At 49.5% G+C, this 22,139-nt stretch overlaps 2 protein-coding genes across 4 annotated transcripts in view; one reads left to right on the plus strand and one right to left on the minus strand.

Annotated features, from left to right (window-relative positions):
* The window catches only part of DNAH10 (dynein axonemal heavy chain 10), a 169,130-nt gene extending 167,771 nt beyond the window's left edge, over window positions 1-1,359 (plus strand). Inside the window, exons 78-79 of the mRNA XM_054527692.2 lie at window positions 264-409; window positions 970-1,359. Of these exons, the coding sequence (XP_054383667.1) occupies window positions 264-409; window positions 970-1,116 (293 nt within the window). The 3' untranslated portion in view covers window positions 1,117-1,359. The remainder of the gene's footprint in view (window positions 1-263; window positions 410-969) is intronic.
* Window positions 1,360-2,047: 688 nt separating this feature from the next.
* CCDC92 (coiled-coil domain containing 92) overlaps window positions 2,048-22,139 on the minus strand; it is a 34,940-nt gene continuing 14,848 nt past the window's right edge. Inside the window, exons 2-6 of one of the 3 annotated variants that reach the window (XM_063711963.1) lie at window positions 11,384-11,480; window positions 9,950-10,042; window positions 9,024-9,170; window positions 8,425-8,466; window positions 2,048-3,497 (exon numbers count right to left, since the gene is read on the minus strand). In XM_063711963.1, coding sequence (XP_063568033.1) covers window positions 2,725-3,497; window positions 8,425-8,466; window positions 9,024-9,170; window positions 9,950-9,983 — 996 coding nt within the window. In that variant the 5' untranslated portion in view covers window positions 9,984-10,042; window positions 11,384-11,480 and the 3' untranslated portion in view covers window positions 2,048-2,724. The remainder of the gene's footprint in view (window positions 3,498-8,424; window positions 8,467-9,023; window positions 9,171-9,949; window positions 10,043-11,383; window positions 11,481-22,139) is intronic. The other 2 variants (XM_002823952.5, XM_002823953.5) reach the window with 2 other exon arrangements.

Raw genomic sequence — 22,139 nt, forward strand, 5'->3', positions numbered from 1 at the left:
CATTCCTGGGGGAGAGGCCAGCACCCTGCACCCACTTCTCTGGGTCATGGAGGAGGGCCACGGGGTCTCCTGTCGGGGCTGCTCCTCCACAGAGGGAAGGTGGGCGGGACAGAAGTGCTGGAGAAGGGCCTGGGCTGTCCCCAATACGCTGGGGAGGAGGCCAGCCAGTGGCCTGTGTGTCGCTGTGTGCGCGCCTGATAGAGCCACTCCATGGCAGGCTGTGCATGCTCCGGTTGTATCCAGTCTCTGCCTTGTGTCCCTAGGATGCTTTGTCTCAGGACTGTACCTGGAAGGTGCTGACTGGGATAAAGAAAAAGGATGTCTTATCAAGAGCAAACCCAAGGTGCTGGTTGTGGACCTGCCGATCCTGAAGATCATCCCCATTGAAGCCCATCGCCTCAAGCTGCAGGTGAAGGTCCCAGCCCCTCCTGACACCAGGGCCCTTCCTCTTCTGACTGTAGTTATGGCTGAGGTGGTTTCCAACAGTCCTACTTTTTAAAACAGGGGTGCCTAAGCTTTATGGGCTGGGGAGAGTCTTGGAGCCGTGATAAAAGCTACGGATAGCTGCTTCCTGGGAAAGGCGCGGCTGCACGTGTGTGTGGATGCCGATCCCTCCAGAGGTGTCAGGCTCAAGCTGTGATCCTGTGGTCTAGACTAACCAAGGGGAGACTCCCTCCCTTGCAAAATGCTGCAGACATTGCCTGAGTCATAAAGTGGTTCCCTCTGGTGTGGACAGCAGATGCCTTCTGCTCTGCCTGGGCTGGGACCCACTTTTAACCAGTGTGTCAGTGTGAAGCCAGGTCCCCGTGAAGCTGGCGGAGGGTGGCCCTGAGCAGCCCCAGCCTCGTGTGTGTTCTAGGTGCAGTCTTGCACACGGTCCCCTGCCTGTGAAGACTTAAACTGCACCTTTGCCTTTATCCCTCTGCACCCTCTCTCCGCGGGGGCGTCTCACCTGCCTTTCCCTTGCAGAATACCTTCCGGACCCCTGTCTACACCACCTCCATGAGAAGGAACGCCATGGGAGTCGGCTTGGTTTTTGAAGCTGATCTCTTTACCACAAGGCACATTTCTCACTGGGTGCTGCAAGGAGTATGCCTCACCCTGAATTCTGATTAACCTTTGGGTGAAGAAAACTGCTTAATGAATTCGGAGCCTGGGGTTGTCAGGAAGAGTGATCGGGTCTGCTGTCATTTCTTGGGGCCTCTCAAGAGGCAGGAGGGGGACTGACACTGATTTTTCATTTGAAATCAGCCATTTAAATCTCTTTCCATACAAATTAACCTGAATGGTTTTGTTTTTAATACTACTTTTTAAAAGGAATTTATATAATCAAAAAGTAAATATTGGAGAGTATTTTAAGACGTGTGGAGTTTTCTTTTCCTTCTCAGAGAAAACACTTGATTAGGCAAAAGTGTCTGGCATACATAGATAGCACTGGCACAAGTGAGAATCCTAATGTAATTTCCAAAGGTGTGTTTTCGACGATCCAGGTCTGTTTCAGCAGATGCTCCTTTTTGGCAAGAAGGGCTGATGATGTTGGGCACAGAGCAGAAGTGGCCAGTCACCTGGAGCCACTTCTCCCCCTTCCAGAACTCTCTGGCCCTAGCTTCTTTGGCTCTGACCTGCTACGGCAACTGTGAGGTTGTTGAGCTTAGTGTTTAGTTCCTGCATGAGCTTCTACCCCCAGCCTGCCTGGGTCTGTGTGGGGTCAGGTGAGGACACAGAACCTCCAGGACCAGTGGTCACTGGGCACCCCTTCCCTCTGTGCCCCACGAGGCTGGCCTGGAGCCCTGGCTGGCCTCCTGGAGGTGAGGGGTGGCTTCACTCCACGAGGGAGGAGAGGGGCTAGCACGGGCAGCACAGTAGGCAGGGGCCATCAGAGGCAAAAGCAGCTTCCCACAGAAGCTCAGGAGCGCAGCACATTCTAAGGACTAGCTCTGGGCCAGGAGGAGGCAGGAGTTGCTTCTGGGACCTGTGATTGCTCTCCCTCCTGCAGTCTCCTAGCCCACCTTCAGGTGTTTAATAAAAGACACAAAACAGAAGGAAGGCAGGTTTAGAAAATAAAGTTTGTTGGGATCTTAAACATTTTGGATAAAACTAACAAAAAAGTATGAGCACACATTCAGGTTGTGGTGCTATGAGGAGTAGCGTCATCTTATTTAGTTCCTTGAGATACACGCACGGCTGCTCGGTGATCGGTGCCGCCCTGGGAAAGGTTGGTCAGGAGGTGACAGGGGTCTCCAGGAGGAGCTCGGGAGGTGACAGGGGTCTCCAGGAGGAGCTCGGGAGGTGACAAGGGTCTCCAGGAGGGTGCAGGGGCTGCTCGGCCAGGCTGCCCTGGAGCCTGAGGGATAAGGTCAAGGTTGGTGTGTGTTGCTCCGACTTGAGAATTAACTAGGTGTGTGACTGTGTGGCATCGTGAACATCAGTAGTGATACAGCCGTGGCCTGGGCTTTGCCCGCAGCGCACTTAGGTTACACGGAGCGGGATCCGAAGCAAGCGATTCGGCACACAGGCGTTTGGCCACAGCAGTTAGGAAATACGTATTCTGCAGCAGGGACACGATCATGTTTTGGTGTGAGGAAGGCAAGAGAAGCAGAAGGAGAACGGGCCGGTAGGTGTGAAGTGTTTGGCATGCATGGGAACTAAACAGAAAAGGTGTGGCTGAGATTTCCCAGTGGTGCTCACAGTGCATGGACAGCGCGGGGTGGGGCCCGGCGGGCTTCACACAGTTCTGTCCGTCCCTGAGTGCTTCCTCACCACCTTTCCTCCGTTCACCTGGTCGACCGCCAGCGTCTTCACCTCGGGCTGGGCCTGAGGCGGGGTGGCGTGGTGGATCCGATGCGCCACCCCGACGTGGGCCTTGTGCGGCTTTTCGCGGGCCGGGCTGTGCTGCTCGCTGCTTCGGTCGGAGGCGATGGGGGGGATGACGAGGGGCCTCTCTTTGATGAGGTGGACCTCGGTGGACTCCCTAGCCAGCAGAAATGGGGTGGGGTCGGGCATAGCATCCACTGGTTCCCGCAAAAGGAGTTTCCTGCTCTCTGCCCCGAATCTGTAGACCTCTTCAAATTCTGGGTGCAAGGGGGCTGAGAGGCTCTTTTTCATGCGGCGGCGAGGCGTTTCGGGTAGCTTGTCTTTGGGGGGCGCTGGCTTGTAGCTGGCCAGCACGGGGCTCCCTGACGGGCTGGCATCTGAGGTCCCACTGGAGCTCATGAGCTTCTTCTTGGCGGCGTGCAGCTGGGAGGTCAGGTAGGCGATGGTGCTGGCCCGCTGCTCCAGCTCGCTAGACAGCAGGGTCAGCTTGTGACTCTTGGCCTTCAGCTCCTCCAGGTACTTCTTCTCCCGCTCCTTGATGGTGTTCTCCAGCACTGTGATCATCGCGTTCTTCTGCTCCAGTTCTTTCAACAACTCAGCATTTTCGTTCTCTTTCACTTTCAGCTGGGCTTCCAGCTCTTCACATCTTTTCTTTAATTCACTGCTTCTAGAAGTCCCGTCTCCTACAAGAACCAGCCAAGGAAGCAGGTGAAGAACTCATTAGACTGAGGCCGAGTGGTGAGGCCTATGGGGCAGGCGGACCTGTCTGGTGGGGGGCCCTGTCTAGGCTGTGGGGGCCATGCAGAAGGCAGGGCTGTGGGGGCTCTGGAAAGACCCCTCCCCTCCCCGAGGTGGGGAGATCAGGGCATCTCAGAGGCCCTTTCCGGCTCTTAGTTCTCTGGCTTACTGCATAAAAGAATGTCTCTGAACCTTAAAGATGCTGAAGTTAAAACAGGCAATTGCAGAGTATTAGACCTCAGCAAACACAGGATTAAACTGGCTGCAAATCCCTCTGTCTGCTCAGATGGCACTTATGAAATGCCTGCTACATTCAAAGTACTGTTTTGAAACTCAAATGTAAAAAGAATTATCTATGTCTATTGAATTAAAATTCTGATGTTTAGAGGAGAAGAGGTGTGGGGCTGTCATCTTTGCTCTGCCGCTGTCCTCCTCTCTCACCCCCCTACCCCCGTCTCACACACACACACACACACACACACACACACACACACTCTTTCCCACTTCCTGCTCAGAGAGAGAGCTGTCTCGCCTCTGTGGATCTTGCCCTTGGTCCCTTGCTGCCCCTGCTCTAACACTTCGGGCCTCTGCCTCCTTTTGCTGTCCCTGGGTGCCTGCCCTCACCAAGTCCTTCAGCAAACACCAGTCGCCTCGTTCTCCTGCTCCTCTGGTGACCTGCAGTCCCTGGTCACCTCACATAGCACCCTTGACTCTAAACCCTGGGTCACCACCCTACTCCTCCTAACGCTGGCTGGCTGGCCATCCTCCTTGCCTGGCCCCTGGGAAGTTCTTTCTAGACTCTTCCTTGCTGGTCTGGAATTCAACTTGAGTGTCAGCTCCCGATTCAGTGTCTCCTGAGCACCACTTCTCCAAGTGAGTGTCCATCAGACACACCCTCAAAATCCAGATAGCTGCTCTGCTTCCCACATCTTGACTGTCCCAGGGAGACTGGATGCAGTCGCCATCCCTGGCCTCCCCTCCCTGACTGTGCCTTTCTGCTGGCTGCTCAGTGCTGTCCCCTCCCTGCTCCTCCAGCCGGCCTTGGTCCCGCCTCCTCTCTGGTCTTCGTTTCAGCCCATCCTGTATTTAGGAAGCTTGGTCACCCCCTAAATATCCTTGTCCTCTGTTCAAAATGCTTCCTCACTGCCTAATAAAACCCAAACTGCCAGATGCCTTCCAGTTCCTCAATCTGTCCCGAATGTTATCTGCTCCCACGTAAAGCTTCCATCACTCTCCCCAAGCTGCCACCTCTTGTTCTGTCTCTATTGTACCCTCTGTCCTTGACCTAACTCCAGACCTGCACGCCCAGTTTCCCTGTACCAACTCCACCACCCAGGGCCTGCCTAGGCACTGGACGCCACTGGACGTCTTTCCCGGGCTTCTGTCTGTCTTGCTTTGAATTTTCCCACCTGCCTGAGCTAGCAGCAGCTCTGCAGCATGTCCCGCCGCCAGACTGTGAGCTTTTGAGGGCCCACAGCTGACTGGACTGGTCTTGTGCAGGGCACTTGCATGTTACAAGCTCACTGAAGGTGATGGGTGCTCCTCGACTTAGCATGGGGTCATGTCCCAAAAAATCCAATGTAAGTTGAAAATACCGTAAGTCAAAAGTATGTTTTCGATATTTTCAGCTTACCATGGGTTTCTCTGGACATATCCATGGTAAGTCGAGGAGTGTACTGAATGCGTATTGCCCCATACAGTTGAAAAAATTTAAGTTGAACCATTGCCAGTTTCTATTTTTAAAAACCATGTGTCTGTGTGTGTATGTGCAGGTATAATATCAGCAAATGACCTCCCTAAAAAGGATGCGTGGCAGTACTACCTTTCATGAGGTTTCTTTTTTTTTGCCAAAAGGAAAATGGATCCTAAAACACAGTTTCAGAGGTAAAGAGAGGGACAGAGACACACACACATGACTCTGTAGACACTGTAAGACCCAGGAGCCCAGCCACCTGGGCTGAACCCCTGCAACCTGAAATGCTGACCTGGGCACGGCATTGGGCCTGGTACCCACCGTCCTTCCCCCAGGGCCTGTGGGACAACAACCCATGCCTGTCGCAGGGCCTTTGCTTTCAGCCCACACTCGGGTGGACAGTGGGCCTTGGGCTCCTTCCGAGGAAGGGCTGCAACCTCAGACCTTCAACCACATCCCTGGCCTGCTGTGACCATCCTGGGATTTTTCTTCCCCCAGGCAGTGCTGCAAAAGGCTGATGGACGTTTGGAACATTCGGGAACAAGGCTGTCCCTGGGCTTTGCTCATGTCCTATGAGGGGCAGCCCACAAAGGTAGAAAGGCCTGGTGGTCAGACTGGGGACTTGGATTTGTGGGGCACCTGTCACATGAAGATGCAGGTTCAGAGATAAAGAACTTGCCCAAGGCCACACAGCCCCTCCGAGTCAGAGCAGAGGCCCGAATCTGGGGCTCATTAAGCACCACTCTGGTTCTTTTGGCCACAGCATCCTGAGAGAAGCTCTTCCTGGATAGACATCCTCCTTATCATCCTTCCTTGAGAGTCATCTAGCTGTACTGCCTCCTCCTCCAGGGTGCAGCCTTGGCTCCGGGCTGATGTTTGCCGGCCCTGATTTGAGTGGGCCGTCCTGTGGGAAGGAGCTGGTGCGACTGCTCCTCCATCCCCAGCTCTGGAGAGCTGCTTCGGTGACTGTCCTTCCTGGGAATCAGCACCTCCTGTTTTGCCAATTTCTTGCTCTTTATCGAAAGCTCCACTCCACCTCCTCCTCTGTACACACCCCCTTTCTGGAAATTTCAGTCTTCCCATGAAAGCTTGGTGCACACTGAGCTGACAGCAGCAACTGCTGCTGGTCTCCAAACGCCGCACTGCTGAGCCTGCCCAAGCATCAGGGCACTGCAGCGCTTCTAAACCTGCGCACTCCCTGGGCCCGCCCAGACTTCTGGGGTCACAGCCCCCAGGGGAGGGAAGCCAAGAGTCTATGCTGTACCCTGGGTTCCGAAACTGCTTGGAATTGGGCAGTTTTGGGTGCACTAATGTAAAACAATGATTTTCACCACTGGGAGGGGTGACGCCCCGACTGGAACCACCTGAGAGGCTTTTGAAACTGCCTTCCCTAAGACACAGCCCTTGCTGTGAGGACCCTGCTGCTTGCTGCTGGGAGCACTACATCAGGTGGGTGGGCGGGTGGGCGGGTGGCCTTGGGACCCGGGGTTGAGAACCTTGACTGGAGAGGCCACAGGGCAAAAGTACGCTGCTTCAGATTAGCCTGGGCCAGGCAGGGACAGGGAGCGAGGACCCTGGCTTCCATGACACGGGTAGCTCCTTTCCCAAGGCTTCAGTGCTGACAGGTGTGGATGCTGGAGGTCCCCAGTGTCAGGTTGAAATCCTGTTCCTCTGCATTCCCACAGGCCCAGCTCCCAGTCCCAGGGCTTCGGGGGAGGTCCCTGGTGTCCCTCCACAGGGAGACTTCTGAGGACAGGCTCCCGTTCCACCACCCCAAGAAGCCCACGGCACCTTCCCTACCACATGCAGACAGAAAGATGTCTGGGCTCCCGAGTGGCGCACTCAGGAGGCTGTAATATGAGCAATGCAAATGGAAAAAAATCAGTGCTTGGTAATCTGCTAAGGCTTGGTGGAAATGGTCTGTGTCTTTTACAAGGAACTGGACACTCTCATGAATAATAACTGCCATTGTGAGGCCTGTTTAGAAAAAGGCATTGTGGGGAATGGAGAAGTTCTTCTTCAAAGTTTCTTGAAACCATAAAGAGCTTGTCATTTCCTTGCTCTATGTATATCTCTCTATATGTTCCAGTGCAGCTGCTCTGACTTGCCCCGGCATGCCTGCACATGGCTAGGTGAGCCCTGGACCATAGTGCATGCTATTCCTTATTTGGGAACTCTCCTGACCCTCTCATGACTAGCTTCCTCTTCTCTTTGCCCTCTTTCCCCTTTGCCTATTTAGGAAAGTTTCAAGCTGTTAGCCAGTCGGGTCAAGCTTAGGATGTGAGGTCCCATTCCAGTCAATGGAAACGGGACACAGTCATAGGGCAATTGCATCAGGTTATGAAGATTGTAAATGTCCTCGTCTCCTTTGTTGGAGTGTGCTCTCGTGGCGAGACTGCTGGCGAGTTGCACCCTTTCTGCAGAAAGTAAACTAGCCTTGCTGAGCCATCCATTGCCTTCCTGACGTGATAAACCCGTTTCCAACAGGTGTCTCTGCACAAACATGGATTCAGCACTTTCCAGACCCCCACCCTGTTTTAGGGAGCAGGCTCTTTGCAGCAGGCACAGAGGGCCCTGGGAAGGTCTGGGTTTCTGTCTCTTCTCTGGCGGCCAGCAGGCAGCTGCCCTTTGGGGTTTCCTGAGGTCCTGGAGGATTCTGGTTTGGGGAAGGTTCTGGGGCTGTAGTCCAGAGAAAGCCCCGGATCCTCAGGGAGCTGTCTAGTAATGTGAGCGCTCGCCCGCCAGCATTTAGCGAGCTGCTGCTCTGTGCCAGGCCCATGCTAGGCGGCAGCGACACAGAGGAGCGGGGGCGGTTCTGCCCAACGCTGCTGCTGCTGTTCCTCCTCCTTTTGGGTTTAACTCACGTCTATTTTTATGTCCTGATTACACAAGGAACACATGTTCATTGTAGGAAAATCAGAAAAACATATAATAGGCATTCCAAATATATGTGTCATTCAAAAGAAAACAAAATCACTCATCCCCTTGCCCACTAATAACCACTTGCAACACGGAGGGATCCAAACATCCTTCTCATCTTCCCTTAGAGAGCTCAGGCCACCCGCATAACTCTTCCTAGCAAGAGCATTTTCTTCTAAGTGTGTGACTAGTGAAAACGGCACCAACACGTACCACAAAGGGAAACGTACTGTCATTTACTTCTGGGGAGGAGTTCTTACCTGTCTGTTCCGAACTTTTGACCGTCAGCTCATATGTTAAATCTAAAAGGGAAATGTTACACATTAATTCTGTTACTGTACATTTCAAAATCTTCATCAGCTTTGAAAATGCAAAACCGATTCCCACGATTAGCCAGCGGGTCCTACCCAGACAGAGCAGGGTTTGGCAGCAGGAGAGGTGAGCATGAGAGCAGCAGAAAATATCAGTGGCCACTGTACTCCCCGGGGTCAGAGGGCACCCTCTGTTCCCCCAAACTCCCTTCCCCATTCCCCCACAGCATATCCCAACCATCCAAAACAATCCAGCAGCTGGCTCTATGTATCACACAGGCTATATCTTGGTTATCAGTTCCAAAACACATTGGAGATTCTAACCATTGTATTTTAATCTCTTAAATCCTCAGTATGCCAAGAAAAGGCTTTGCAGCTTTATGCTTAGTTCATCTTGATTATGCAATGAGGATGATATAAGGCATTCAGATGGACTCCTGCAATGACGATGGGAGCTGGGGGCAGGGCAGGCCTAGCACATTATGACGCTGGGCTCTGCCGTGCCCCATAGCTGCCCCCCGCCTGCCCAGGCCTGCTCCCCGATGTACCTGTGCAGTGCTGCTGCAGCCGCCTGATCTCGGAGTGCAGCCCCTTGAGTGTGCTGGCATGCTCCCGCTGAAGGAACAGGAGGTTCTTCTGTGCGCTGTGCAGCTGGTTCTCCAGGTTTGTGGCTGCCATGCTGACATCCAGGGGACCTGTGGGTAACACAGACCCTGGCTGCGGTCCCTGAAGAGGGTCCCAGGGCTGCCTGCCCTCCTTGGCTCTGGGTGCAGAGGGGTGTGCACCTCCCAGGAGAGAGCAGAAGGAAACCACGGCGCCTGGAGGGCAGGGTGTGGGGGCACCAGGGCTACATTCCCATCACTGCAGGGAGGCCCCAGGCCGGGGACGGCAGCCTCTGCTTCCCGAGCGCCTTGGGGTGTGCCCTAGCACCTAGCACAATGCCTGGCACATGAATGAGTGAGGCCCACTCCAGAGTACAAAGTCACTTCCCTTTACTCATGAGGAAACAGATCAAGAGAGGCAGATTCGCGAGCCTGGGGTCACACAGCCAGTGAGGCATGGAGCAGGGATTCTAATCCAGGGACCCCTGGTTCCAAATCCTGTCCTCTCCATGCACCACCTCACCCCAACAGACTGTGACTGACCAAATCACTCCCAAAAGATTTCCCTGACCAGGAAGCACTGACAGCTTCCTCATGGGAAAAGTTGGCACCTGGGAAATGGGCCAAACGTTTCCTCTAAATGGCATCTGGAGCCAGCCAAAGTAAGGAGGGAGAGATGGGCTGAATTCCAGAGGGAAGCCCCCCGCACCTCACAGCACAGAGAGGAGCCACAGATCCTTCTTGGGAAGGTCTGAGAATGTATCTCATGGGGCCAGAGGGTGGTGCAGGTGTCTGGAGTCTGTCCCCAGTGCTTGGCCCCTCCCAGCCCCAGCTTCCAGCATCTGATGCTCACTCAGGGCCCCAGACTCTACCTTCATCGTAACTCGAGAAATGTGGTGAAGTCATGGGTCTTTCTGGAAAAGCTACCAGAGTAATTCAAGACGCTTGAACAGCACTGAAAAATACTGAGGATGAAATGTGAGTTATTTGCTTGTAAATTATTATTGTAAATACAGAGCCTCAGAATGCATTTTCCCTAATTTGCTATTCCAGAGAACCCTCCGTAAAGGAGGTACAACTTCTCAATGGCTCCCAGGACGCAGCCCATTTGTAGGATGCCACAGTGGAACCGTTTTGGAGACACTGACACACCCAGGCTGTCACTGCTTCAGACGACACCAATTGCTCATCAATTATCTGTACGACCAGTGACGTGCATGCACACTAGCTCTGGAGCTGGGACGAGTTCATAACTAACTTCAGACATACACTTTCATCACACGAAAACACTTCCCGGGCACTGCTCAGGTAGAAAGCCACAGACTCCACTCCAAAGGCAACCTGAGAACGCAGAGAAGGAAATAAAACACGACGGAGCTCACGAAGGGGAGTGAACAAATAACACATCCTAAAAAGGACCAAGAAAAAGAGAAACAAGAGGCCCTTTCAGCTGGGGACAAAAACACTGGCAGGAGAGGGCAGTGGCCCCAGGACATGGCAAGCACAGTCTCGGGGGCACCTCACCACGGGCAGTGATTGGGCAGAGCTGATCAGAAGCCTTGGAATTGGTCATCTCTCTGAACTAGCAATTTATTTTTAGAAATCTACCAAAGGGAAATTATTACTTTTGTGTGAAAAGAGGTAGCTGTGAGAATGGTCACTACAGTGCAGTTTGCAGTTGGAAAAGACTAGAAACAAACTCAAAACCTGGCAACAGGGAGTGGGTTAAATAACTTAAGGCGACCATTTCTAGGCACGTTTCTGTAAAACAAAGCATAGCTCTCCCTGGCCTTTGACTGCCATCGCACTGGGGTGCAGATGATGGCAGAGTTGAGTTTCCATCAAGCAGGGCTTTCCTCAGTGGAGCTGTGAGCAGCCTTCCGGCAGGAGTGAGAAAGGATGTTTCTGTCCCAGAAACCGTCTCTGTGCGGTAACCGCAAACTCTCCTGTGTAGGCTGCTGGGCCAGACACTAGTTTCTAAGTGGAACCCCACAGTTCCCGAGATCCCAACACTGTCTGCACAGCACGTGGTCTTGGGGGGCGCTGACCTTAACAAAGGAGCCAGTTACGACCAAGGCAGGTTCAGCGTGTGGCACGCGTGTGCCGCGTGCTTGCTGTGGAAAGGGCGAGCACCTTCTGACCTTGCCTTTCCCTCACAAAGCAGAATGCTTGAAAGCGGAACAGCCTCAGCGTCAAAGGAAGGAAAATCCCAGGAGCGCCTGAGAGCTGTCAGTAGCGGTGCCTACGTTTTCCTTCGACTCAGCAATCCGGAGTCGTTCACTCTGGCATCAATTCCAGCACCTCACCTGGAGGCTGAATCCCGGAGAGCTGAAAGGGGTTTGGAAGTGGGAACTCTAGCAGAGGTGCTTTCAAAGGACAGACTCAAATCCAGGATTCTGTTGGCTGATGGAAGAAGCAGAGCCCATATGTTAGTGGCTTGCTGTCAAAGAGAAAGAACCATTTAAATGTGATCCAGAATTTAGTGGGTCTTGGATGACAGGAGAGCTGCCCTAGGCCTAGTGTCCTACCCCTCACAAGCACTGTCCCCAGCTGCACAACCTGGGGGTGGCCTTGACGCTGGCATCCCCCGCCATCCATTTCCAGTCCATGATGATCTTGCTGGCATCCTGCTTTGAAAGCAGTTCTCAGATCCGTTCAACTCTCCCCATTTCCGCTGCTGAGGCCGTCTTCACCCTCACCCGAATTCCTGCCAGAAAGCCTCCCTGTCCTCTCCTGCCTGCTCCATTCTGCTCTCCACGTGGCAGCAGAGTGATTTTGTTTTTAAATTGAGACTACTTAAAAACCTCCAATGGTTCCCACTGCTCTGAGAAGCGGACTGGTCTGCCTGGCCCTGCAACTGGCCCCACCACCCTCGCTGGCCCTTCTTCTACCCCCAGCACTCCTGGTGGCACGAGCTTTCCTCCAGGTGCCCTGCCGGGCTACGCTTCTCCCACCGTGGTGCCCTCTTATGGCTCCTCCTCTGCCCAGAACACTCTTCTCAGGCCTCTCTCCCGCCCACCTCTCCTGGGTCTCCACTGTCTACTTATCCTTTAGGTCTCAGTACAAGTTTACTTCCTCCCGGAAGCCCTGGCCCCCAGACTCGGGTGCATTACCACCCTGTCCCCAGTTCTAGTCTTTGTGTCTCTGTGAGGGTCTGTAAGTGTGGGTCTATTGCCCGCCTCCTCGCACAGACTCCAGGCTGTTCACTGCTGCACCCTAAGCCCTAGCACAGTGCCTGGCACCCTGGAGGCCCACGAATGGGCCTGGTGCCAGTCTGTTGAGTACAGCTGTGGTGCCAGGGGAATGTAAGGGCTTCAGGGTTGAAAAGCCTTTGTTTCCATGGGCTTCCTGTTTAGGTGCTTCCTTTACAGGCACACCTTGCTCAAAGAAAACGGGCTATACTAAAACATCCCGAAATGACACGACCACCTCACCCGCCATGATGGCACAAAATGGGATGCGCCTATATGTAGATGTCAGTATTTTCTTCTACGCTCTCCCACGGGGGGCAGAGGGGAATGCAGTACAAATGTTATCAGCAGCCATCTCTATCATAGTGTGGTATTACATTTCATTTGTAACAAATTTAAATATGATTTAGTAAGTATTCATACTCGAACTGCCTTGGTCAATTAGCAACTCTGAATTATAACAACGCTGTGTTTCATTAATCCACTCTGTTAACTGCAGAAATACAAAAGTGTCCTTAAAGCGTCCCATTATGATGGGCAGACAGCCTGGAGAAGAAATGGCAGGTGAGCAGGGAGAGTGCGATCACGTAACGTGCAGAGCTCGACAGTGAGCGCTGGTGAGCCACTCGGAGCTCTCACAGTGGGGGACAAGGGTCTTCTGGCCTGGGGCATTTCACTGACTGTCGCTCTCCCCTTCTTCCACACTCTGTGCTGACTTAAAAGGCCCTGACGTGGAGATGCCATCTGTGCAGGGCATTCTACAGCTGTTAGGATAGTCCTGAATGAGGCAGGTCCACTTGGGGCCAGGGAAACAAAGCACATCTCCAAATGGCATCCAGATTACTCAATTATTTTCTCATCAGCTCAAAAGAATAACAATATCACTGGCTTTCTGAGGGCAAAAGAGTTTTCACGGCTGAAAAGACAGTGGTGTTTTCCATTGCGATCCTTCACTACTGAAGAGAGGTAATCATTGTGATGATGTCATGCTTCCAGTACTGTGACATGACTGAAGCCACCGAGGCATCCTGTTTAGGCTAAGGAGACCCAGCCGGGAGATGCACATAATTCAGAGGGAGAAATGGAGTTGGTCCCAAGAGGCTTAATTCAGTATCAGAGACGCTTTAGAAACATGAAGGAGCATTCATGACAGATCCCTAAAAGGGTCAGCATGGCAGATGAAAGGAGAAAGGCAGGGCGTCTGCTGCAGATGAATAAGGCCGCCTGCTGAGTAAGGGCACTCACCTCATCTTAGCTGTGTGTCAGCCAGGAATGGAGGGCAGCTCATCCAGCCCATTTGGCAAAACGCTTGCACTTTCTGTGTCAAAAGGGCATACGCTACAAATTGTGTGCTCTTTTTGTACTGCAGCGGTCCGTCCTGAGGCAAATCCAATTTTGTTCCTAAGCGTTGCTGGGAGCCATCCGCAATCTTACAGTTATTTGTTCAACCAAAGGCGGCAAGGCCAGGACATTGGTCCTCTTCCCTCCTTGGAGATGCTGCCCACAGCTGCAGATAATGGGGCTCCAACTGACTATCACTTCAGGGCCTGGTAACGGCCGCCAGAGGGCCAGCCCCACCCAGGTGACTGCACAGCTCTGCTAGTTTTTCTCCCCACAGAACGCCAGCAGAAGCAATGCAAATGGGTACCTCGAGGGTCAAAGTCCTGAGGAATAGGTTACCTTGATCAGGGCTCAAAGGTTAAGCCACACGTACATTTTTTCCTATGGCAAATCCACTAGGTACTAAATTAATTTACTGTTCACTCTACATGTTCAGAAAGTTAATACTCGAAAAAGGCTTTTCATTCCAAATCCTATAGAGATAGGCTCTGAAGACGTGGCAAGACAGCTTCCTGGATGAGGAAGCGCACTGCTGTCATTTCCTAGTGTCACTGTGTCTGAGGAAGGACCGGCCTCGCCGAGTACGCTCTCCAGCAGCGTGAACACAAGGGGCCCTATCAACAGCTCAAGCCGAATTCCATCTTCATTCCAAAGTGCTGTCCCTTCCTCTCAGGGCACTAATGTAACATGACGACATAATTCTATCCATGGACCACCTGACTTGCCCAAGCACAATGTTCTTTCATGTTACTTACATCATTTGCCCTTGCAACCCGCCTCTGGGGAAAAGAGGACACTATCCCATGAAAAGAGAGAACATAAACCAATAAATGCATCTAAGCCTTGCCGCTTCTCCTAGCCTGCAGGTGATGTGGTGACAATCCTGAGGTCTGGGGCAGATTTAATTTCATGCAGAAATTCAGATGTTTTCCAAGTTGTGCACATCAAGTCTCTAATACTTTGAAACTGCAGAGGAAAAGCAAACACAGCCCAGGGAAGTAGCCTTTTGGCCCAGAAGGGAAGGCAGCGTTCCTCCAGAGTCCAGAGCACAGGGCCAGGCCATCAGAACAGCATGGCTCGCATGGAGGCTGGATCCACTGGCTCTCGAGGGTCCACATTAGAAAATCACACAGCTGTAAAGGCACTGCCGACCACCCAATACGGCAAAAAGACTCACTAATGACTCTTGCTCGTAATACCAGCAAAAGTTCCTAGGAAGCTGGGTGAGGGTGGGGCTTTCTGGGCCAGGCTAGTACCTTAACAAAGCAGCAAGGCTAGCTTAGGAAGAAAGCACAAGGTATTCCACTCTGTAGCATGTGTGTCCTGATCCCTGGGATCCCGGCAGGTGCTCGGTCCCAGGGCCAGGGGCAGACTCACTCTTCCCCTGGAAGGCCAGGCTGATAGGAGTCCTCTGGGGGCCGAGTTAGCAATAGGCTATTCCTGGGAAAAAGCAGCACTTGGCTGCCAAAAACAGCTCTGATGTTACCCGTGGGAGGAACCAAGGCCAGACTTGTCTTCCCCCTTTTAAAAATATGCCTTTTCCTTTAGTGTCTCTCCTGTGTGCACACCCTCCTTGCACAAGTTTTCATGGTCAAGCACATTTCTGATCACGTTGCATCTCTCTGACTTTCTTGGGACCAAGCCCCACTGCTCCAGAGGCCCTGCTTGGTCAGCCTGCCCTCCCCAGCGGCATCCCCCTGGGTCCCCTTGGGGCTGGTGTGCTCGTCAACACTGGTGTCCCCTAGCCCCTGGTGTGGCCCAGACCCCTCCAATACAGGGCCTTTGTACACCTTGTTCCCTCTGTCTAGAACTCCCGTGGCAAACCATCCCCTGCCCCCTGCCTCATTAACTTCCATTCTTCCCGCACATCTGAACTCACGCATTACATACCTGCTGCAGATCATTTCCTACCGCTTCATAACAGCACCGAGTGGAGATCTAAACCAGAACTACACTGCGTTCGTCAAAAAGCACCGCAGCAGCACGAATCTGAACATGACCCCACCCCATCATTTCTCAACATTCCAGAAGCAATATTCTAACGTATTCCTGAGACCAATTTCTTGGACAAAAAGACATGGAATATCTTGGGTAGGAAAGGGTCTCACCACTTAAAAATGGGAGATTGTTTCTGAGCAATCAAGAACAACTTATCTTTTAGTTGAACACAAAGCCGGTGGAAATAGGGTAATAATTTTAGAATCTAAAAAAAATAGCACACTAGCACTCAGGTGGTAGCTGTGAATGAGTTATAACAAGCTCTTTTAGATTCTAGTCATGAATAAGTTATGGCCCATTCACATTTGGTTCCTCCTGCCATGAACAACGGGAGCCCTGCCGCCCTCTCTGTGCGCTTTTGAAGGGCCCTGACCAGGCAGCACCGCCTGGCCCTTAAAAGGGCACAGTGTCTCCATGTTTGTGCACAAGGACCTCTGGGGGCTTTTCTGTGGGCACTTTCTGTACCGCTCTGGTGTCCTGTAGCTTAAGCGTTGCCATCAAGAAAATGAAGGCTGGCCAGAGAACAAAGGCAGCAATTGCAGTGATTAAATGTAACAGGAAGATAAAATGATTCCTAGCAGGGAGGTGGTTTTCTAAGTAGATTTATGGAGTCAGAAAACATTGAGGGTAGAAGAAATCTTCAACATCAGGCATCCAACACCCCTTTGTTTCAAGATTAAGAAACTAAGGCCCAAAGATCTGCTTAACACAATGGGACAAAAGAGACTGGAGTGGACAAACTGTTGAGATATTAGACCATGCTTGGGGCTGTATCTGAACCCTATCTTGTCACCTAAGTCATTGTGATGTCTGACTCATGGGGTGGCTTTAAGTGCTAAAAGCAACCAGGTCGGGCCTGGCATAGAGTAGTGCTCAATGAATGTTAGCTATATTATTTTTACGTAAACATTGGTCAATACTTCTATAAATATACCTCAAGATTATTTACTTAGCCAACTAGGGCATTTCCTGAATATTATCTAAGTACGGAAATGAGCTAGCAAAGAAATTCCAATTACTTCCAAAGAGGGAAGGATAAAAGCAAATAGAAGCATTTTCTGGGACCTCTATCCTCCATTTTCACTGGAGAAGAGCCACTGGGGGAGGCAACTAGAGAGGCAGGCAGAGCAAGGAGCCCTGAGGGACAGGAAAGCCTGCTTCTCCCTTTGAAACCATCTATAGTACTTCACGAGGCTAAAAAATGGTCCATGGCTAATTAGGCCATCAACTCTCAATCCCAAATACCTGCTTTTAAGAAAGGACACTCACCATCTCTGAAAATGAATACTGATGTTACTCTGAATTCACAATGAACTGGATAAATTGTTTTGCATGGTAGGACCCTATTATTCCTACTTGTACATGTATCTAAGAAATTCAATTAGTAAGTGAGCTGAAAATCTCTAAAAGTTAAAGTAGCAATAAAAAGGGACAACATTTCAAGGAAGGGTAAGTACTCAACAATGACTCCAGGAATATTTTGGTAAAAAGAGTAAACACGATTACAAAGTGGAAGCAAAAAGTAGAAGGCAAAGGTGCAATTATGTTTTAAAAAGATAAAACATCTTGTTGATTAGTCATTCTTAAAGAATTAGGCTTTTTTAATCTGGCAAAAACAGGTGTGGTTGAGAGCTTAGCACAAGAGTAAGAATCTTGGGTTCCAATTCTGACCCTGCCATATTTGAGTTGCAACCTCTCTGAGTCCTCACCTTTCTCTTCTATAACATGAGAAATAATCAAACCTACATGATACAGTGACTGGGAGGGTAAAATGAGATTTTTTGTATAAAACGTTTTGCAGTGTGTCTGGCTTATTGTGATAAAGTGGTAACTGAACTAAATTTGGACTTATCCAAATGCGGAAACTTTGGATGGGGATGTTTTGTGGGTTCCCCTATTCCTGGCTAAGCAGCAGACATCTTTTAATAGGCACGTCTCTAAAAGCTAGAAGAGGAAAGAAAACTCCAGTAGCAACCAAAAAAAAAAAAAGTCATTTTTTGCAAGATGATCACCACACAAAATAATCTCAATGTCTGTCAATAAGGGGCTAGCATGGCACATCTAAAGTATGCAATAATTTAAAATAGTATAGATCTATATTTACTGACAAGGTAATATGTCTATGATAGGTTAAGTTTGTAAACAGTATGTTAAAAATTGTATGTATATTATCACATTTTTGATATGTGTAGAAGGATATACACCAAAGTGTTAAAAATCATCTGTCTCAGCTGGGCATGGTGGCTCATGCCTGTAATCCCAGCACTTTGGGAGGCCAAGGCTGGTGGATCACGAGGTCAGGAGATGGAAACCATCCTGGCTAACACGGTGAAACTCTGTCTGTACTAAAAATACAAAAAATTAGCTGGGCGTGGTGGCACACGCCTGTAGTCCTAGCTACTCGGGAGGCTGAGGCAGGAGAATTGCTTGAACCTGAGAGGCGGAGGTTGCAGTGAGCTGAGATCATGCCACTGCACTCCAGCCTGGGCGACAGAGCAAAACTCCATCTCAAAAACAAAAACAAAAACAAAAATTAGCCGGGCGTCGTGGCTTCCGCCTATAATCCTAGCTACTAGGGAGACTGAGGCAGGAGAATCGCTTGAACCCAGGAGGTGGAGGTTGCAGTGAGCTGAGATCTTGCCACTGCACTCCAGCCTGGGCAACAAGAGGGAAACTCCATCTCAAACAAACAAACAAACAAACAAACAAACATTTGTCTCTAGATGGTGGACTCTGGGTGATTTTTACCTTTTAAAAGTTCTATTTTAGTACTATCTAAAGCTTCTTTAATGATGAACATATAGTCAGAAAAAATATTATAAAGTTTTCTCTTAAAAAAGATAATCACTAAATATCCACTAAAAAAGTAGTATCATATGTTTTAATAATATTGTTCCAGGGTAATTTTGGATTGCTAAAATTGTGATTGGTTTACCATCACCAAGAATAATTAAGGGGAAGGTAGTTGTTACAAATGTAACAATTTAGTGTCCCAAAGATATGCAGAAAATGACAATGATGAGAACTTAGGTGCCTCCCCCCATGCATTATACATTCCTGTCATTCTCTGACATTATCCTTCATATGTATTTTATTTTATTAAGGCTCATCGACAATTCTTTAGACACTGACAGCCATTTCTTTCTGAAAGAACGTGCAGCCTAACATTAAAGTCATAATGGATGTGATTAGAGAGCCTGACAATTAGACATGGAAAGAGGGTACACGCAGCCTGTCTGGGAAGGCTGCAGTCCCTGGAGGCCTACATGATAGATTTATTAACCGGGTTTCTGCACTCTGATTATCTCATACTTTAAGAGTTTCTATTTGGCTTCTATTTAAAAACCATGCCATGGGTCTGTACGCTGATGAGGGCTTGGCTTCTCTGTGTGAAAATGCCTCATGAAGAAAGCAAGTCTGTATTTCCGGTTGCCCACGGGTGTCTTTTAAGTGGCCTGTGCAGGCCAAGATAGGCAAATACATGTGCTCTACCATCTGTGTCGTGTGGTGCCTTCTGGGAGTGTCATGGGCCTCATGGAAGTTTGGGTTCCTAACCGCCAGGAGGCCAGCGGGTGGCAAACCCCACCCCAGGAGGAGGGAGCACCAGCATTCCATCTCCGGACCCTCAGAGCTGGAGGGGTGATGCCCATACAGTGTCAACTCTGCACTTTCTATTCCAAAGACACAGGCTCAGGGAGAAGTTGCTTCTGGGGGAGGAGGTGACCAGTGGGGCCATGGAGGTGCTGCTCAGGCCCTTCCTGCCCTCCCTGCATCCTCCTCCTGCCTTTTCTTAGCAGCCTCCAGTATGACTGCCCTCTGGGGATCACCCAAATAGCCTTGTTTCAAGAGCTAGAGCTAGTATCATTTTCAACTTAGTAGAAATGTCACTGGTGCACTTCTAACAAGCTTGTCATTTACCAAGATGATCCTGAGCCAACAATTTAAGGACACAAATATCTCATAAGTTACCACACAAACAGTTCTACATAGTGATACTTTCCTTTAATGGAAGGGGAAGTAAGCAGTTCATATCCAACTGGTCTTTCCATTTCCACCTCAGATTGAGATTACTGCCAATCTTAATTGTCTACTAGTTGATAACTAAAAGATACAGTGATCCCAAATGCCAAATCATCATTCATCCTAATGAAATAGGAAATACTTACTTAATCTTAGCACTTGATGATCACAATCTAAACCAAGTTCCTAGGCTAAGAAGATGTGTTCCCTTGCTTTAAAAATCTCAATCTCTATGGTTTGCCAAACAGATGGACCAATTCACCTGACTTAACTGATAGGGCTTCTTTTATCCATTTGTGGGTCTGCCTAATTATAGTACAGGTTTTAAGGAAAGAAAGGTATTCAGTAACTGAAGCTCTATTCACCTTTTTTTTTGGTGGGTCGGGGGACAGGGTTTCTCTATGTTGCCCAGGCTTGACTCAAACTCCTGGCCTCAAGTGATCCTCCTGCTTCAGCCTCCTATGTAGCTGGGATTATAAACGCCAGACCCCCCACCTGGCTCTATCCACTTTAATTTAGCCATATTTTTCCTTTATTACTTACAAAAAGTAAAAGAGTTCATGCTTTCATTAGCTATAACAGGCATCAGAGAAGATGACTGCCACTTATAGAGGAAAGAGACGTTATCCTTGTGATGCGGTAGAAAGAGCTCTGCCCAGTCCCAGCCATGTCATCTCGGACGGTGTAAGAATTTAGCTACCCATCAAGCAAAAGCAAGCCAACTCCTCCGACTTGCCCGTCTATGAAAGGGGCCCACACTGATTCCTTCCGATGTCTTGAGACAGGGAGGACATTAGAGATCTTTGAAATTATTAAAATAGTCCAACAATAGTCACTTCAGTAAATAAAGTCACCATGACCAGGCATTTAATTTTAGTACTTACATACCTTCTGGTGATCAATAATCAGATATTTGTTTTTATTGAACATTTATTTATTTGGAATAACACAGCTTAAGTACCAATATTTTTAAAAGATAAACTTATATTTTTAAGAAGGCATTTACCATTTTCCTAGATCATTTCCTAGAGGTTATTTTTTGTTTTGTTTTTTGTTTTTTGATGGCTTCAGCATGTCCATTTAAGGGTGTTTGACCTCTGACTTTCCATCTAGTGATCTGAGAGCTCCAGCATGGATTATTCAGTTCTTTACAAGTGTCCTTTCTGCAAACTTCCTGTGCTGTGTAGAATAGGTGAGGCACGCTTACTGACGGCATTTATGACTGACCCCCATAAAGTTCTTCCCACTCACAATCACTCTTTATTATGTCAGGGAACAAGAGAATTCCCAGAATCATATGTTTCAGCTCTCCGGGAAATCATGCATTAAGTTCCAGGGGAAGGGAAAAGCTTCCCACAAAACAGCTATCCATTAAGAATGTCTGTTGTTTAAAATGCACCAGCAATTCTAACATCCAGAGACGAGTGAGAGAACGGTACAAGGCAAATAGGTGTTACTTTAGGGCTGTCTTTGCAACCAAATTTTGATCATCGTAGATAAATGAGCCATTAGTGCATTAACCCAGTCAAAATAAATGAAAACAAATAATGACAAGTGAAATAAGGGGCAGGACAACTGTATTTCGCAGATTACATATCAGCTGTGGCAGGAGAGTGAAATAAATTGGGGAAGGTAGAAAATCACTACATCTGATATTCATTAGGATTTTTCAGAGAATGACAGGCAATCCAGTATTTTCTTATGCTTACTGTCCTTGCCTTGTTAAAGGTCATCACTTTTCATTTGCACTTTTTCCATTTGTACAACTGACTGTTTTTTCCTCTTATATTTGACCTTGTGCCCCCACAATGGGGTTAATTATAATCCTTGGTTCATGACACACTCTTTAAGGGCCCACTTTCATTTAGATACTTTTACAAATAAGCACCCAATGTATCCAACATTTTTGGAACTTAGCAATTTTGGTTTAGAGTGCCCAGATTTTCCATTTGAAGTTCGAAATTCTTAGGTTGGATGTTTCAGCTTCTTCTGGTTGATCCAGCTCTGGTGAAGCCTACTGGCCAGTCAGGAGCCTGGAGAGTTTGACTTCCCAGTTTTCAGAATGGACAGGATGGTCACCTGAGGTCATACCTGGCGGCCATTGCCCTTGCTGGTTGTGGGGGAGTGTGAGGCAGCTTCCATCTTCGCAAGCAGCTGCTATGTGCATGCCCCACGATGCCTTTCAGTTGGCTCTGCCTGGCTTCTCAAGGGTGTGATCACTGCACTGTAAAGGATGGTAACAGCAATCATGTTTGAGGATAACTGTCCTAACACAGTCCCTAGGTCTAAGGCATCTGGGCAAGAAAATACTCAAGGACATTTGTTAATGAGAAGTTGAAAATCATTAATCAAAATAGTAAGTATGACCATTATTTACCAAATTTCTATGCACCAGGCTTACAGATGATCACTTAATTCTTTTCTTTTTTTTTTTTTTTTTTTTTTTTGAGACGGGGGGGTCTCGCTTTGTCGCCCAGGCTGGAGTGCAATGGTGTGATCTTGGCTCACTGCA

Source organism: Pongo abelii, chromosome 10 (genome assembly GCF_028885655.2).
Source record: "Pongo abelii isolate AG06213 chromosome 10, NHGRI_mPonAbe1-v2.0_pri, whole genome shotgun sequence".
Taxonomy (NCBI): Eukaryota; Metazoa; Chordata; class Mammalia; order Primates; family Hominidae; genus Pongo; species Pongo abelii.